Here is an 18,630-nt window from a genome sequence, read left to right on the forward strand (position 1 = left end):
AAAAAATTACCATGAGTAATAAACTTATCTCTAATCCTTCAAGCATCATAATTACAAACGGTGCCTGGCTAATACCACTTACAAAAACTTCCTTAGCAGACAATCATAAAAAAAAAGGCTTCCCACGCATAAAATTGAGCTAAGAAAGGGAGAGAAAGATTAATTAAAAGAAAAAAGAAAAGATGGAATTCTAGAACATCCAACCTACACATTCCAAACATATTAGTATAAACCATTTAAAATAAAAAACAAATGAGAGATTGGACCTAGGATTCTACTTGACAGTCCTCACAAGGCCGAATTCTTAAACTGAAACGTTTCTTTTGTCCTCTAAACATGTGCGCCTTAGTTTTGCTTACCATTGTTTTGTCCTCCTGCTTAACCTCTTTAGACAAAAGACTGGGCCTCTTGACCTTTACGCTAGAGACGCAAACTAGCGTTCTGAATAAATTAAAATAAAGACAATATTTTTTAAATTGCCCGTTACTTGAGGACTGCTTATAATCTAATTGAAGAACATTCATTCAATCTGCTTTTATTTCCTTTTACTATCTTAGAAATAATGGTAAAGCGCAATATATTATATTGACAATACTGTATATTGTATTAACAATATTGTATACTCTATTAATATTGTATTAACAATATGTTTATTGTATTACCAATAAAGAGTAAAACGCAATGAGGAAGTTTTAAAGTCAATAAATTGCAGAAAGTAGAATTTGTACATTTTGGCTATAGATCTAACAGTTGGTTGATAGATCTAATATACTGGTTGAAATTTTTTTCTCATTGTAAAAGACTTGTATGGCTTCTATCCTGTATGGATTATTCAATGGCTGCTCAAATTAAAAGTAGCAGTGTGAATTCTCTGATGCCTATTTAAATTTGAACTGTGGGTAAAGCTTCTATTGCAAATAATACACTTGTAGGGTTTTTCCCCAGTGTGAGTTCGCTTATGCCTATTTAAATATGAACCGTCGGAAAAGTTTTATCACAAACATCACACTTAAAGGGCTTTTCTCCAGAGTGAATTCTTCGCTTATGCCTATTTAAATATGAACCGTCGGAAAAGTTTTTATCACAAATATCACACTTAAAGGGCTTTTCTCCAGAGTGAATTCTTCGATGCACATTTAAATTTGAAGTGAAGGAAAAGCTTTTGTCGCAAATATCACACTTAAAGGGTTTTTCCCCAGTGTGAATTCTCTGATGCATATTTAAACTTGAAGCTTGGGAAAAGATTTTATGGCAAATATCACACTCGAAGGGTTTTGCCCCAGTGTGAATTCTCTGATGCCTATTTAAATGTGAACCGTCGGAAAAGCTTTTGTTGCAAACATAACACTTGAAGGGTCTTTCTCCGGAGTGAATTCTTTTATCCACATTTAAAGCTGCAGCCTGGTAAAAGCTTTCATGGCAAGTATCACACTCGAAGGGCTTTTCCCCACTGTGAATTCTTTTATGCACATTTAAAGTTCCAGCCCGAGTAAAGCTTTTATGGCAAATATCACACTCGAAGGGCTTTTCCCCAGTGTGAATTGCCTGATGCCTATTTAAATTTGAAGCGTCGGAAAAGCTTTTGTTGCAATTATCACATTCTAAGGGCTTTTCTCCAGTGTGAATTGCCTGATGCCAATTTAAATGTGAACTGTTAATAAAGCTTCTATTGCAAATAATACAGTTACGAGGTTTTTCCCAGTGTGAATTGCCTGATGCACATTTAAATTTGAAGTGCAGGAAAAGCTTTTGTCGCGAATATCACACTTAAAGGGTTTTTTCCCAGTGTGAATTCTTCGATGCACATTTAACGTTGAAGCTCGGGTAAAACACTTGTGGCAAGTATCGCACCTACTGAGTTTTTCCACACAGTGCCCTATTTGACGTCTCTTTGATTGTTCCACTCTGGAAGAAGTTATGCTATAAGAAACACACTTGAAAGGATTACCCCCAGTGAAAATTTTTTGATCCTTATTTAAATTATCAGAAAAGTTCTTCCTGCAGGTGTCACTTTTTTCAGATTTTCCATGTTTTAAAATCAAATGCTGATTCAAATCATCAACATATTTACACAAGCACATTGGACAAGCTCCTTCATCGCCTAAATAACTTTCCACAAAGTTTGAGTGGTCTTCCATTACTGCGCAACAAATTACACAGTGCTTACTGCTTGTTTTTTGGTGTGAATACAACATATAAAAAGATTCCTCATTTCCACATGAAGAACATCGCCAGATGAATCTGCTCCATGTAATTTGCTGTTCAACTACTTTGCTGCTCAATTTCTTTAACAATACAGCAGGAATTCCTTTTTCGAGTTCGAGCTGTTTTGCAGCGTCTGAAAAATGTACTGAAGTGCACTCTTTCTTTTCGGAATATACAGCGTGTTTATGGCTAGAGCTATAACTTAAATTATATACATTTTCTACTGTATTTGAGTAAACAGGCCCAGCATCAAATTCTTCATTTATTTTTGAAGATCGTATTTCCTGAGACTCATTATCTGAAAATTGCAGGATAGCTCGGTCATCTAAAATAGAAGGCAGATTAAACTTCAGATTTCGGAAAAATTTCGATATTGAAAAGCAACGATTTTTTAAAAATACTTTTCCATGTTGCCATGTTCCAAAAAGAATTCTTTTATTTAGTTTTAATCCAAAACAACAGAATATTGAAGGAGAAAAATTATTTAGAGAGAAAGAAATGTCATTTAAGACTATGAAACCAGAATGAAGACTGTTGCAATCAATGCAACCAAACTTTTGACATGAAAATAATTGCAGCTTGTATTATAAACCAAGATTATAAAGGAGGCAGCTTTCGTTTCAAATCAGTTACCTTTTATTTTGTCTTGGAAGCAAGACAACTGTTAGTGCTGCAAGATGGCAAATATAAAAATAAACGTTTGGGTCTAAGTAAACATGGTATTAAAGGGCTCTTTAAACTATTTTTTTGCACAGCCACTTTACATGGAACCGGTAGTTAAAGAGACTCCGGAGGGAGCTAATTAGATTGGAAACTAAAAGTTCTAGTCCTTTTTAAGAGCAAAAAGTGACCAAAGAAGAACTCTTGTCACCCTTTTCCCCTGTACCCTTCAAAGACCTTTCACTTAAATTCAAAGATCACAAATTCGTTTAAAATAGTTGAAAAGTCCAATGCATATGCCTCCAAGGATGAAAAGAGCCTTGCAGGTTCCGCTACAGGCCATAAATAATGTAGACCGTAAAGTGTTTAAACATGTGTTTTACATTTGAAAAAGTGGGCTTGTGAAATATCTGAGGGTATCAATATACCCAGAATTATTACGATGAATTAATTCTCTGTTTTACGGTCAAGAAATACCAAAGTAGTTGGAAATTTTTTTTTCCCTAACTGTAAAAGTCTAAAGCCTATTGCGTATTTGACTATTTACTAAAACAAATTATATTATAAATTATTTCTTTTGTACTTATTACAACATTGAAAATAAAATGAAAATTCTAGTGAAATAGAATCTTGAGCTGATGAGGTTTCAGCAATTAATATCATTCTATATTAAATATTCAGTTTAATTTTATTAGTTCTCTCCAAGACTTTTCAAGACATACATAGTTTTCAGTAAAGCACTGATGACGCAATATGCTTTATACTTTTACCACTACGGAAGGGGGCAGTTGCCAAAATCTTGTTCGCTGGGATTTTTAGTAGCTTTAAGCTTGATTTACATATTAAATTTAAGTTTTACTTGTTTTAAAATTTATTTATTCTTTAATATTAGTACCTCTTGTATTTTTGTTTGCTATGATTTTTTATTTAGTTTCTACTCGTTTTGACTTTTTTTTATTCTTTAGTAGTAAAGGATTTTTTTTTTAATTTTAAAATTTTTATAGTACTTTAATTGAAATACTCTTTTTATTATATATTGAGAGGAAAAAATCGAATAAATAAACCACTCCCCCCCCTTAATTTGTGTTAAAAAAATGTTGCCTCCACCCGCATACTTATCTTTAAGTATACGGCCTTATACATGATTATATTTATAAATGGCGTTTAAGGCAATTTTTGTCGGTTTTTTCAAGAAATAAGAAAAAAAACACACTACAATATTTCATTTATTGTCAGATGTGTAGTCGAGATAGATCAACACAAGGGGTGTTGACCTATTAACCCTTGTTTACAAAATTTATGAATGCCGCAGTCCGAGTTGGATCTGTCCGCATTCCGAGCTGGACAGCACAATATCAAGTAGAGATTCACTTGGTGCTCTAAATCTAGAAACTTGGAAAACAGAAAAAAAAAATATTAAAATGTCATTCACCCATAGAAAACTAACCATAATACATTAAATTAACAATAATATATTAATTTGTTAATTGTAATTTGCTCTGTGTAATAAAATGTTTTGCATTTAGTATCATAGATATTTTCACCTGTTTATATGGTACCTTTTGTATGTTTGTTTGCTATAATTGTTTATTTGATTTCTGTTCGTTTTGGGTTTCATTTATTCTTTAGAAATAATCTTTGGTCGTTTTGACCTTGAATTATAATAAGTTTTTATATCCGTTGACCTTAAGGTTAATATGGCCTTTACTTTTCTTTTAAAAACTTATTTTTTAGAAAGTTTTTTTTTTTATTAATTTATTTTCGTTTTTATTGCAAAAGTTCCCAGTTTTTTAAAATTTAATATTCCAAAGCCCAATTTTTTATTTTAACATCAAATCTTCATCAAAGTATAAAAATTAGTATCATAATAACTATATCCTAGTAAGAAAGTTTCAAATTAAAAAAAGTAGTCAAATAAGGGTTGTAGTGGACAAAATGGGGTAAGAAGAAGGAAACTAGCATATTTTTACTATAGCAATCAACACTTCTGATACACCCCAGTTATCATGACGATACATTTCTGCATTAATTGCTTTTTAGCTTTTATTTTTGCATTTATATTGCCTTTTTCATTCTTCTAGTTCCAATATCATTCTGCCTAAATTTTTACGTTTTCATCATGATTAGTTTAGCTCACACAAAAATTTTCAGTGCACACAAAAAAGCGTAAATGCTCACACAAAGTCACTCAATTTTCTATTTACAGATATATAAAAACAGTGGATATTGGAAAACATACCTTCACTCTTGATAGTAGACGAATCACTTTCAAGTGAGACAACTCACTTTTGATAGTAGATAAATCAAATTTAGGAAAGTCAAAATGAGGTTCAAGGTTTGTAGATGAAGATGATGAAACAAATGAAGCAATATCTTTTTGTTCAGATGATGACATAGGATTTGTACTTCCAAAAAACTGTTTGTCCTCATTTGGAAACATGTCATCAAATTCTGAAAGAAATTTACAAACTAAATTCAGATTTAGAACCAACACTTTAGAGTAAATCTACTGCTCCTCCCAAACTATGGAAATAAAAAGTTACTACTACAACTACTAACCACTCACTGCAGCACTAACCTACCTGAGCCCAACACTTTTACGCTTGATCCTCTTTCATTCAAATCTATTTAGAACTTCCCTCTTTACTTATTCTCAGGATCTATCTATAAGAGATCCTCTCACCCTATTTGGAGATTACCTGCTTTCGTTTCGCCCTGTCCTAGCCGTCTACACCTTTCTCTCATTATAGCCCTAGAAAGCGGGATTGACCGATATTTTTAATAGAGCTTAGTGTTTGAGATATGGTTGGTCCGTCGGATACCCAAAACAATTCGTAGTCAATTTCTCAGGAAAATATCTAGCAAATCCTCCTAAGTTTTTCAGAGTACCAACCGCTATCGTTAATCTCTCCTCTAGAACTTTTGAACCTAAGGAAATCCAAACTCTTGAAAAGGTCTAAAATTCTCTTTTCCACCAAAACAAGTTCCTGTGGCAGATATAGTTTCGTTTTTAGAAACTTCTTTGCACAAACACTACACATCCATTTCTAACCCAGATGAAGTGAGGTCTTGTTTTATTAATCCACTTTGTAGCAGCCAAAAAAAAGTTATGTCTCATACTAATTTGACGACAGGAAATTTTGCAAGACATAAAAGTTTTGTCTAATCTTCGCGAAGACCCTTCAATTATAAGAACAAAAGCAGACAATGGAAATTCACTTGTAGTCATGGATACGTTTGATTACGACAACAAAGTTTATTCACATTTAAGAGACACAAATACAGATACTTCCATGACACACGGCAATACTGATAAGTTTACGAATAAAATTATAGCTAAATTAAAGAATCTAAAACAAAATGGCAAAATCACCCCAAAATTGTATAATAAATTTCTCCCCCGAGGTAGCTTTTGCCCAAAGTTTTACGGTTTACCAAAATTACATAAGCAAGGTATTTATTTAGGCCAATCGTAGCATGTACGAAAGTCCCTGCTTCCAATATTAGAAAGTGGTAATGTACAGCCTTCAAACCTTTACTTTATTCGCAAAAATCGTGCATATTGAATTCGGTAGATTTAGTGAAAAACTTAAAAATGCAAGCATTTCAGAAAATGCAAGCATTTCAGAAAATACAATAGTAAGTAGTTTTGACATAGTTTCTATGTACGCAAATATTGATGTAGCAATATCTGAGCAGTTATTAAAAAATAAAATAGAAGAAAACTATCATTTAATTGAAGATTAAACAACAGGAATAGATTGCGAGGTTTTAATGTCACTAGTTAAAATTTGTAGTAAGTATGCAAGGTATTTTCAGTTCCGTAATTCTTTTTATCAACAAAAAAATGGGCTCCCTATGGAAGTACTACTATCCGGGTTATTAGAGAACATTTATGTAGAACACCTAATAAATTGGGCCTTAAAGTCATATTTTTTAAAACATATTTATTGGAGGCATTACATGGATTACGTAATATCACTATGGAATTATGGGGAAATGAACTTAGGGGCTTTCTAGATCACCTTAATACATATGACCAAAATATAAAATTTACCTTAGAAATTGAAAATGGAAATAAATTACTGTTTCTGGATGTATTAATTATTCATAACATTGATAAACTAGATTTTACAATTTACAGAAAACCCACACAAAATAACAGATATCTATATTTATATCCAATCACCCCCCACAAGTTAAAAGAGGAGTTGTTACATCTCTTGTCGATCGTCCCTAAACATTTGCACTGATTTTTACATCACAGATGAACTAAGTTTTATTAGAGACATTCTTTTTGGAAACAACTATCCCATTGTCTTTATTAACAAAACAATTTGTCAATTACTAGCAAGATTCCCCGGTAAAAAAAAGTTTCTTTTACAAATCGAAGATCCCACAGAGCCTCCAAATATAATTTACCCTCTATATATTCCAAGTGTGACTCCAAACTTAAAAAAAGTTTGCACACAAAATAACGTTTATGTCGTACTTACTAATAGTTGTATAACCATGAATTTTCTAAACTCTGGTAAAGGTATAACCCCAGTTACTCACCAAAGAAGGGTTTATCAAATACCATGTGACTGTGACCATTTTTATGCTGGCAGAACCCATCAAAATTTAGAAAAGTACCTACAACAACATCAATAAGACATAACTAAAGATTTTAATTCTAATAGTACAAATCATTCTTTTTATTGAGTTTTAAGCAGTCACATTTGTTATAACCCTAGCCATACAATGCGTTTTGAAAAAACTTGCCTTATTAGCTATAATCTAAGCATAAAACAGGGTGCTTAAGAGGCAATTGAAATAAATATAAAAATAAACAGTAACATTTTTTTAAATAGGCATTTGGGGGAATATATTCGCTTAATGCCCTACCCAAAAAATTATAAACGATGTAACCTATTATATTAAAAAACCAGTGAATGATTCCACTCAACCAGTTACAAAGATACCATCTAGGCTGGCTGCCAAGAAAGCAAGTTTAGCTTTAAAACCTTGTCTGTAAGTATTTTTATTCCATTTTAATAAATTGTTCTTTTTCCACTTTGCTTGTTGTACCAGTTCTGTTTGTAATTATTTGAGTTAATTATATTTGGGATTTTTAAAAAAGGAAAAAAAAACTATTTTCAGTTTTGATTATTAAATTTTAATGTGAGTTTATTTTATGTTGTTTTTTTTTCTCTTTGTTTCCTTTTCTGAGGACGGCCCTTGGATAAAGGGTCAAAAAATTAAATTAAAAGCTGAGGTACACGTTATTGTATAAAAAAAAATTCACTACTGAGTATACTTATCATTTAGAAGGTGAAGGCAGTAGGCACTTTGTTAATATTTACATTTAGCTTTATTACATTTAAAAACTCTAGTCCACATTATTAAGGACAAAAAACAAAAACAACATTTTATTTCCTCAGAAAGAAAATCTCTTGAAAAATTTTTATGTGAAAAGGGTAATAATCTCTTTAGTTGACAGAGTTTTAAAAATCTGTTCACTTAATCATGTAAATTCTGAATTAAATTATATCAAAGATATTTTATTCTGCAATGGTTACCCAATAAACTTTATTGAAAATATCATATATAGACGATCAAAAAAGATAAAACAATAAAATAGGGAGCCCGTCCCCCTTGATTCAGTCGTTCCGGCAATTCAAAAAAAACTTACACCACTCTACCATACATTTCAAAACTTAGTGATGAAGTTGGAAAATTGTTAAATAAACATAATCTCTCTGTTTCTTTCAAAAGTGAACAAAAAGTTGAACATTTTTTCAACTCAGGAAAAGATAAAACTGACTATGTACTGGGTAGTGGTGTCTACAGAGTCCCGTGTGCATGTGGGAAATTTTACATTGGTAGGACCCATCAACAACTTGGTGAACGTTTGCATGAACACGAAATTTCAATAGATAAGTCCCTGAGGTTGAAAAATAAAAATGACAACTTTGATTCCGCCTTGGCCCAGCATATATTCATAAATCCTATACATCCTGTTCTTTTTGAGGAGGCAATTTTAATATCAACTGCAAATAGCCTACCGCAATCTTTCGAAGAGGTAGATGACATAAAAAAAAATATATAAACAGGAATTTGGCAATAAGTATGGACACCGGAGACATTTCATTAAGCGCAATTTATAACAATTTAATACTAAAGACTCTTTTGATATTTGCACCCAATCAAATTTAAGAGAATCTATTAACATATCTAATGAAAACCGAAATGGCAGAAGAGCAAAAAGTATTGCTATACACAACATTCTTGCAAAATCTCTTTGGTAAAATCCTTTTTTTCATTGGTTCTGGCTTTGGCCTTTCAGTCAGTGTTTGTTCGGATCTTGTGTAGTGTACTCTAAAAGGATAGATTCTTTTTTCTTTTTTTTTTTTTTTTTTTTTTTTTTTTTTTTTTTTTTAGCACTTAGGACAACTTAGCGGAAGTCCTTGTCGAAATATTTGTCGTTTTTCGTCTTCAAATTTTACCACTGGCTGACAAAATCCTCGTTTTCTCACCCTTTTTGGTTTTATTTACCATTTATTATTTCCTTTCCTCACTTAGCTTCATACGTCATGTATAGCCAGTCTGGTCTTAGAAAGTATTTACAAAATTCCGGGGTCGACACAAACCCCCAGGGCCCGGGGGGCAAGTATTGTAAGCTATGTCCTGGAGCTGTATGTGGTTCTTATGAAAGCAATGCTTGTGTAAACTACAGAAAGGGTTCATTTGAATGGAAATTAAAAGTTGTAGTTCATTTTATCAGAGTGAAAAAAGATTGGAGGGCAACTAGCCCATCCCACCCTCCAAGCCTTTTGGTTTATCATATGGATAAACCCATACGATAAAAATTTTTGGTGATAATTTTTTTAAAAATAGTTTAAACAACCGACATTAAAAATCCGGGGTCAACACAACCCCCCCGGGCCCAGCAACAGACATTGTAAGTTACATTTTGGGGATGTATATGGTTCTTATAGAAGGGATGCTTGTATAAACTTCAGAGAGGGCTCATTTGATTGAAAATAGAAAGTTCTAGTTCACTTTTAAAGAGTCAAAAGAGCCCAAGGGTAATTAGCCAACCTCCCACGCCCTTTTCCCCCAAACCCATCTGATAAAAATTTTGAGATAGTCATTTTGTAAAAATAGTTCAACCATCAGATAATCAAAGCTCCCAGGTTGAGACAAACCCATTTTTTCGCTTTGATATTGTTACTTTGATACCAGTTTTGATAAATTGATGAACATTTGATTTTTCTAAAAAAGTTTGATTTTGAAATAATGAATTTTTAAAAACTGGAAACTTTTTGCAATTAAAATGAACAAAAAATAATTAAACACAAAACGAACAGAAATTAAATAAACAATCATAGCAAAAAACCTCCAACAAGTAATAACATAAATGAATAAATAGATCTTAAAGCGAGTAATGCTTAGATTGAATATGAAAATCAAGTTTAAAACTAAAAAAAAAATTTTCCTATTGAAGTATAAATGAAACTTAAAACAAACAGAAATTAAATAAACAATCAATGCAAACAAACATACAATAGATATTAACATAAATTAATAAATAAATCTTAAAACCAATGAAACTTAAATTGAATGCGCAAATCAAGCTTGAAACGAACAAAAATCACTACAGACAACAGTTTGGGTATCACCTCCTTCTCACACTGTAAAAGTCTAAAACATACTACGTCATTGGCACTTTAGTGAAAACCAAATGTATGACAAATATTTTCTTTTGTTCTTAATGTTGATAATAATTATTAAAATTATAGTAACATTTTGAACTAATTAGCTTTCAGCAATTAATAAAGCAATAAAACAAAAATTTCAGCAATTAAGCAAAAAATTCTCTAACTGAAATGTTAGTTAAAAATATGGCAAATGTTTTGGAGGTAGTCATTTTTATGCAGTGGTAGTACTTTTTAGAGTACCCGGAGCAGTACCATTAATTTCGATTGGAAATCAAAAGGCTTAGTGCCCTTTTTAACAGTCGAAAGTGATTGGAAGGCATAAGATTTTTATAGTTAAGATCGATGTGGGTATAATGTATTATTTTTTGTTGTTGTTGTATAGACCAGTGCACTTCGTATCGAAGGAGTTGTCGTGGAAACTTCGAAAAGAGCTCATTCGATTGAAAATGGAAAGGGCTGATGCCCTTTTTACTTGTCGAAAGTGACTGGAGGGCAACTAATCCCCCACGCACGCCCACCCTCTCATTTGCCCACTATGTTTAAAAACTAAATGTTGCCTTAAGACTAAATCAAAATGCACTGTGTTAATGCTAATTCCCAATAAGGCATCTCAGCAGTATCCCAAGAACGACTGAGGGTAACGACTGAGACTATATAAGAGTTTGGCCTGCTATTTGTATGCTGCAGAAAAATTTTCAGCAATTTTTAACAAAATAGCCCCTTTTAAAAATCTGGACACAATTAGTAGTGTTTAATATAGTTTCATACCTCCTCTAGTTGACCTGAAATAGAAAACTTGATACCATTCGCAAACAAATCTGTTTACTTTCTTTGATAGCTTGGATACACTTACGCTATTTTGATTTGGTTAAATTTTAAGAGCAGAAGTAGCCCCGAAAGTTTGAACATAATACCCTCAGTCGTTCTTGAGATACTTCTGAGATGCCTTATTCTGAATTAGCATTAACACAGTGCATTTTGATTTTATCTTAAGGCAACATTTAGTTTTTAAACATAATGGGCAAATGAGAGGGTGGGCGTGCGTGGGGGATTAGTTGCCCTCCAGTCACTTTCGACTATTAAAAAGGGCATCAGCCCTTTCTATTTTCAATCGAAAGAGCTCTTTACGAAGTTCCCACGAGAACTCCTTCGATACAAAGTACCCTGGTCTAAACAACAACAACAACAACAACAAAAATAATACATTATAACCACATCGATCTTTACTATAAAAATGTCAAGCCTTCCAATCACTTTCGACTGTTAAAAAGGGCACTAAGCCTATCGATTCTCAATCAAAAGATTCCTTTTTGAAACGACAACGCTTTCTATAACACCTTATATGCCCACAGGGCATAAATTAAAACCCTTACCCTAAGGGCTGTTAGGGTGGTTGTCATCCTCTAAGACCTAATTTCCAGAACTTTCAAATACGTTAAACAATAGGGCTATCTCAAAATTTTTATTGAATGTGTTTGGGGAAATGGTGAGCGTGAGAGGGGCGTTTGTCGCTCACCAACCACTTTCAATTATTAAAAATGACACTAGTCCTCTTAATTTCCAATCAAATGAAGCCTTTTGAAGTATCTACGACAACACTTTCAATAAAAACCTTATATGCCCCCAGGCAATAATTTACAACCCTTGCCTTGAAGGCTGGGGGGAGGGGGTTGTCATTCTCAAAGACCTAATTTTCAGAATTTTCTTCTATGTTGAACAAAATGGCTATTTGGAAATTTTAATTGGATGTGTTTGGAGGAATGGTGGGCGTGAGAGGGGGGTTAGTTACCCTCCAATCACTTTCGACTATTAAAAAGGGTACTAGCCCTCTCAATTTCCAATTGAATTAGCCCCTTTTGAAGATTTACAACAAATCTATCTATAAAACCTTATATGCTCCAAGGGCATAACTTACAACCTTTGCTCTGAGGGGTTTGTCATCATTAAATACATAATTTCCAGATTTTTCAATTACGTTGAACAAAATGCCTATCTCTAAACTTTGATTGAATGTTTTTGGGGAAACGGTGGACGTGAGAGGGGTGATAATTACTCTCCACTCACTTTCAACTATTAAAAAGGGCAATTTCAATTTCCAATCAAATGAGCTCTTTTTGAAATTTCTGCAACAACTTTCTATATAAACCGTATATGCACCTAGGTTACAACTTACATACTCTTGCAGTAAGGGCTCTGAGGGGGTTATCATCCTAAAAGACCTAATTGCCAGAACTTTCAACTACGTTGAACAAAATGGATATCTCAAAATTTTGGTTAGATGTGCTTGTGAAAATAAGAAGCGTGACAGGGGCGTTAGTCACTCTCCAATCACTTTAACTATTAAAAAAGGCACTAGCCCTTTCAATTTTCAATTGAACGAGCCCTTTTGAGGTTTCTACAACAACGCTTTCAATAAAATTCTCATATGTCCCCAAGGCATAACTTACAACCCTTGCCCTGAGTGTTGTGGGGGGAGGGGTTGTGATACTTAAAGACCTAATTTCAAAACTTTCAACTACGTTGAATAAAATGGCTATCTAAAAATTTCGATTGGATGTATCTGAGGAAGAGGTGGGCGTGAGAGGTGGGGGGGGGGGGTACCTTGCCCTCAAATCACTTTCGACTATTAAAAAGGGCACTAGCCTTTTGAATTTTCATTCGAATGAGCCTTTTTTCAAGTTTCTACGACAAAGATTTCAATAAAAACCTTATATGCCCCCAGTGCATAACTTATAACCCTTGCCCTGAAGACTGTGGGGGGAGTCGCCTGCTCAAAGGTATAACTTCCTGAACTTTAAACTTTTGAAACAAGATGGCTATCTCAAAATTTTGATTGGATGTGTTTCTGGATTAATTAAAAAAAAACTTTCCGAAAAACACGTTTTTAAAAGAAAAGTAAAGGCCATTTTAAACTTAAGCTCAGGAGATATGAATACCTATTAAAATTCAAATTCAAAACGACCAGAAATTACTATTAAAGAATAAATGAAACGCAAAACGAACAAAAATTAAATAAACAATCATAGCAAAAAACATACAACAAGTAATAATATAAATGAATAAATATATCTTAAAGCGAGTAATGCTTAGATTGAATATGAAAATCAAGCTTAAAACGAAAAAGAATAGCTTGCTATTAAAGTATAAATGAAACTTAAAACGAACAGAAATTTAATAAACAATCAACGCGAACAAACATACAATATATATTAATGTAAATGAATAAATAAATCTTAAGACGAGTGAAACTTAAATTGAATATGCAAATCAAGTTTGAATCGAATAAAAATAACTACAAACAAGAGTTTGGGTATCGCCTCACTGCAGAAGCCTAAAATCTACTTCTTCATTGGCGCCTTACTTAAAACTATATGAGTCTTGAACAGCCTTGGAAAGTATAAACAAAATCAAATTGAATATTAGATATATAATGATATTAATTGTTGAAAGATCCATCAGTTCAAGATTTTTTTTTTTTACTTTAATTTTTATTTTCATTTTCAATGTTTTAAGAAAGGGAAAAGAATACATTTGTAATATAAGACAAATTCGTTTTCAGCGAAGCGCCAATGACGCAGAAGGCTTTAGGTTTTTGCAGTTAAAGAAGGGGACAGTATCCAAATTTTGTTTGTAGTGAAACTATATTTGTCTTGACCAATCAATCAATCAATTAAATTATTCAATTAATAAACACAACAAAACATAATTCAATATAAACTCCCCCGTAAGGCTCTATGACCAAGAAAAAAAACAGGGGAGAAACAAAAATGAAACAAATACAAGTATTTTCAATATAATGCATTGTATTTCAACCTTTCAAAGACTCAACACACACACACATGCACACACAAAACAAAACAAAACAAAGAAGATAAAAAAAATAAATAGAAGACCCAAACAAAAAGCGATTTTATGAGACCCCCCCCCCCCAAAAAAAAAAAAAGGATGTAGGACAATCAAATAAAATAAACCAAATTCCAAATATATAATTGAAACCAAACCACAAAAAAATATTATACAAACTCAAACCCCTCACAACAAATGTTTCCAACCCAGGCTAGTTTCACCCCCCCCCCCCAAATAATAAAAATAAACTTTAAAAAAAATATATTTAAACCTAAATAATCAATACTTCAAAAAATTTCTTAGAATTACTTTGAAAGTACCAACCAAGTGACATTCCTGAGTTGACTCATGTAGGCTATTTCAAACGATATGAAAAGCAGTTAATGGATTAAAGTCAAACCCCACTAATGGAGTAAATAGAATGTTAATATTCCTTGAATTGCGAAGATGATGCGAAGACCTATCAGTGACGAACGAAGGAGTAGTTTGAAGGGCTGTGGGAACATCACCATGAATTTGATGAAAAGTGAAAGACGCGCACGAAAGAGTGTAGAGAGACTGCAAATCAAGTAATAGGCTAGTTGGGTTAGTTGTAGAACAATTTGTTTACTGTATAAGCCTTCTTGCCTTATCATATAACTTAGAAAGTGGTTTCAAAAAAGAATAGAAAGCTCACACTAATGGTTCTAGGCGGTAGAAGCTAAAAGACTGAACAACGAAACGGAGCGGAATTTTAAAAACTGATGCTGGAAAAATGTGCTTTAGCTTCCGTAATGCCCAAAGGCTCCTTGAGATCTTAACATTAGATAGTAATATATGATGCTGAAAGGATTGATTCGTATAGAGACGAATACCAAGAAATCTGACATATCGTTCCTTAGGTATACTGGGAGAGCCCCTTGAAAGCTGGATTTTAGATAAGTCAGGGCACGCCAGAGGAATACGGGAAAAAATTAAAAAACTTGACTTAGCAACATTTAGTGAGGGGCAATTTGCATCAAACCAAAGAACGACTCTCTCAAAAAGGTCAACTAATTTGGGAAGCATCTCAGACTCAGTTCTTACTACAGTACCAATGGTACTGTCATCAGTGAAAGCAACGAGAGTGTCCACATCCTGCGAAAACGATGGATTTTTTTTAGCATTGAAAGGTTCAGGATGACATAGGCGACAGCAAACTGTAGGTTTTTGATTCATAACCGCAACTATAAGGTTATTAACATAAATCAAAAACAAAAACGGTCCCAGAACAGAACCTTGAGGAAAACCAAACTCAACTTCAGACAAAAGTGGGAAATGGAATCTACAGAAATAGTTCTACCTGACAAATAGGAATCAAACCAAGCCTCCTCTTACACCATTGTGTGATAGCTTATACAGCAGAATCTCATGAGTTAAAGAGTCAAAAGCCTTACGAACATCTAGGAATATAGCTGCAGGAATCAAACCAGAGTCAAGCGCGGTGTGGAAAAAATTTAAAAGAGCTACACACGCATGCTTCGTAGAATGTTTAGCTCGGAAGCCAAAATGAAAATCATGAAAAAATCTTTTAGCCTCTAGAAAAGCAAGTAGACGGGAAAGCATGGTCTTTTCAAAAATATTGCTAAAAACAAACAGCAAAGATATAGGACGATAATTGGATGGGTCACTTCTTGGTCCACCTTTATATATAAAAAAATTACTCTAGCTCGCTTAAGAGAACTGGGGAAAATCCCATTTTCAAAAGAAAGATTTATAAGCTTTGTCAAAGGAGAAAGAACTGAAGGAAGAATGAACTTAACTACCATAGTTGGAATACAGTCAGGGCCAGACGACGAAGAACCCTTGTAGCTATTTACAATCCTGGCTACTTCAGCATCAGAAGCCGGATATAACACCATCGATTTGAGACAAGGCGGAATAAGATAGGTTTATAATCTGGCTGTGACTGTGAAGACCTGACTGAAGATGCAATAGTTTTCCTAATATTGGCAAAATATTATGTAAATGCTTCTTGAACAGATGGAACACCCTCAACAACCACATAATCAACTACAAGACTTGGAGGGATAGAAGGAGCCGGAGAAGAATGTTTGAGGACGGAATTGATCACTTTCCAAGTTTTTCGAATATCTTTCCCACAATCCAAGAACTTTTTGGAATAATAAAGGAATTTAGCCTTCCGGCATGAAGAATTGAAAACATTCCTGTAGAGTTTGAATTGCTGAAGACGTGCAGCATTCAAAGATGGCTTTGCTGACTTAAAAGCTTTCCAGAGATTATTTTTTCTTCTCCAACTCATCCATGGGTTAAGGAAATAGCGCCAACTAATAAATTAAACTGAATATTTGATGTATAATGCAGAAAGCAGTTCAGTTCAAAATTTTACTGTAATTTTAATATTTATTTGAATATTAAGTACAAAAGAAAACATTTGTAATAATATTCGTTTTCAATAAAGCGCCAATGACGCAGTAGGTTTTAAGCTTCTGCAGTGATGCGATACCCAAACTCTTGTTTGTAGTTATTTTCATTCGATTCAAACTTGATTTGCATATTCAATTTAAGTTTCACTCGTTTTAAGATTTATTTATTCATTTACATTAACATATATTGTATGTTTGTTCGCATTTATTGTTTATTTAATTTTTGTTCGTTTTAAGTTTCATTTATACTTTAATAGCAAACTATTCTTTTTCGTTTTAAGCTTGATTTTCATATTCAATCTAAGCTATACTCACTTTAAGATATATTTATTCTTTTATATTATTACTTGTTGTTTGTTTTTTTGCTATGATTGTTTATTGAATTTCTGCTCGTTTTGGATTTCATGTATTCTTCAATAGTAATTTCTTGTCGTTTTGAGTTTGAATTTTAACAGGTATTCATATCTTCTGAGCTTAAGTTTAAAATGGCCATTACTTTTCTGTGAAAAACCTATTTTTCGGAAAGTTTTTTTTAATTAATTTTTGTTCGTTTTCTATTGCAAAAAGTTTCAAGTTTTTATTGCATGGGGGGGGGGGGTTGCTTACTGTCCGATTATTCTTGACTTTAAAAAACAGATCTAGAACTTTCAATTTATAAATCGAATGAGGGTTTTTTCAAAGTCTATACGATTACCTCTTTGATAAACACATTATATATGAAAAATAGATAGCTTGCATAACTTGTGGACAGCGATTGGCAACAATGACTGGATTGAAAAAACTGCTCCAATAAGGGTGTTTTGACCATTTCACTTGCTGACACAAAGGGATCACGACTGTTTGGAATTGACCTCAATAGGATTTTGTGTGCCAAAGCAATTTTGTATCTATCACAGATTATGTATTTTAACCTTACAATTGGAATATTATAATAGATTTACTATGTGTTCTTCGCATACAAAACTTTACCTTATTAAAGTCTTTGGGGTGGGGGCGGCGTAGTTGGCATAAGGAAGAAAACTTTAGCGTAGACAGTAGGAGAGGGGGAGGGTGAGGTTGGAGACTCCTCCAATACGGGGCGGAACTTCACTTATCTCCTCCATTCCCGATTTAGGAGATCAGAGAGACTCATTGGGCTGTAGAATGTTGGACCGTTTGAGTTGTGGAAGACGTTAAAATACTCAAAAATACTTTATATTTTCAGTTATTGCAGGACTGATTTCATAGATTGTGGAATGGCTAGCCCCCTGGCCCATCATTTGGGTGAACCTCAACTCATAATATGCAATTTTGATTAATTGTTCCGTGTTATATATTATTCTATATATGTCATTTTGAGTTATACTTTTATCGCATTGCGTTCATTTTTAAGGATTAAGATAGAAACTGAAACCTTGGCGGAGACAGTGGTGGGGGAATCTCCCCCCTCACATACATAATTGAGCAGCCACAGAGAAAGTAATACAAATGAAATTAACCCGTCTTTTGAAAATGTCTTTTTACAAAAGACACGAACAAAATCATCTAAAGGAATCTGAAGTGCTATCTCTGACATTTCCATTGATTCTTTATTCCCGTTACTTTCAGATGTAAAATTTAGAATATTATCGAATGGGTTTCGTCGTCCCATCCCTGAATAATTCACATTTGGGAAACCCACCCCTGGCGAATTCCTCCCCCCTCAAAGAACATTTTCTTTTCCTGCTGATAAATCCCCCGCGTTAAATTCCACCCAGCAGAAGTTTCCCAGCCGTGGAATATGCTCCCCCAAATATATTCCCCTCAGATAATTTCGGATATTCATAAAAATG

At 33.3% G+C, this 18,630-nt stretch overlaps 1 protein-coding gene across 4 annotated transcripts in view; it reads right to left on the bottom strand.

The window, feature by feature from the left end:
- Positions 1-1,631: 1,631 nt before the first annotated feature.
- The window catches only part of LOC148940970 (uncharacterized), a 61,000-nt gene continuing 44,001 nt past the window's right edge, over positions 1,632-18,630 (bottom strand). For all 4 annotated transcript variants that reach the window (XM_089105177.1, XM_089105178.1, XM_089105176.1 and 1 more), the window contains exon 3: positions 1,632-2,530. In XM_089105177.1, the coding sequence (XP_088961303.1) occupies positions 1,641-2,530 (890 nt within the window). In that variant the 3' untranslated portion in view covers positions 1,632-1,640. The remainder of the gene's footprint in view (positions 2,531-18,630) is intronic.

This window comes from Artemia sp. Qi Xiang Cuo, chromosome 19, assembly GCF_049724085.1.
Source record: "Artemia sp. Qi Xiang Cuo chromosome 19, ASM4972408v1, whole genome shotgun sequence".
NCBI lineage: Eukaryota > Metazoa > Arthropoda > Branchiopoda > Anostraca > Artemiidae > Artemia > Artemia sp. Qi Xiang Cuo.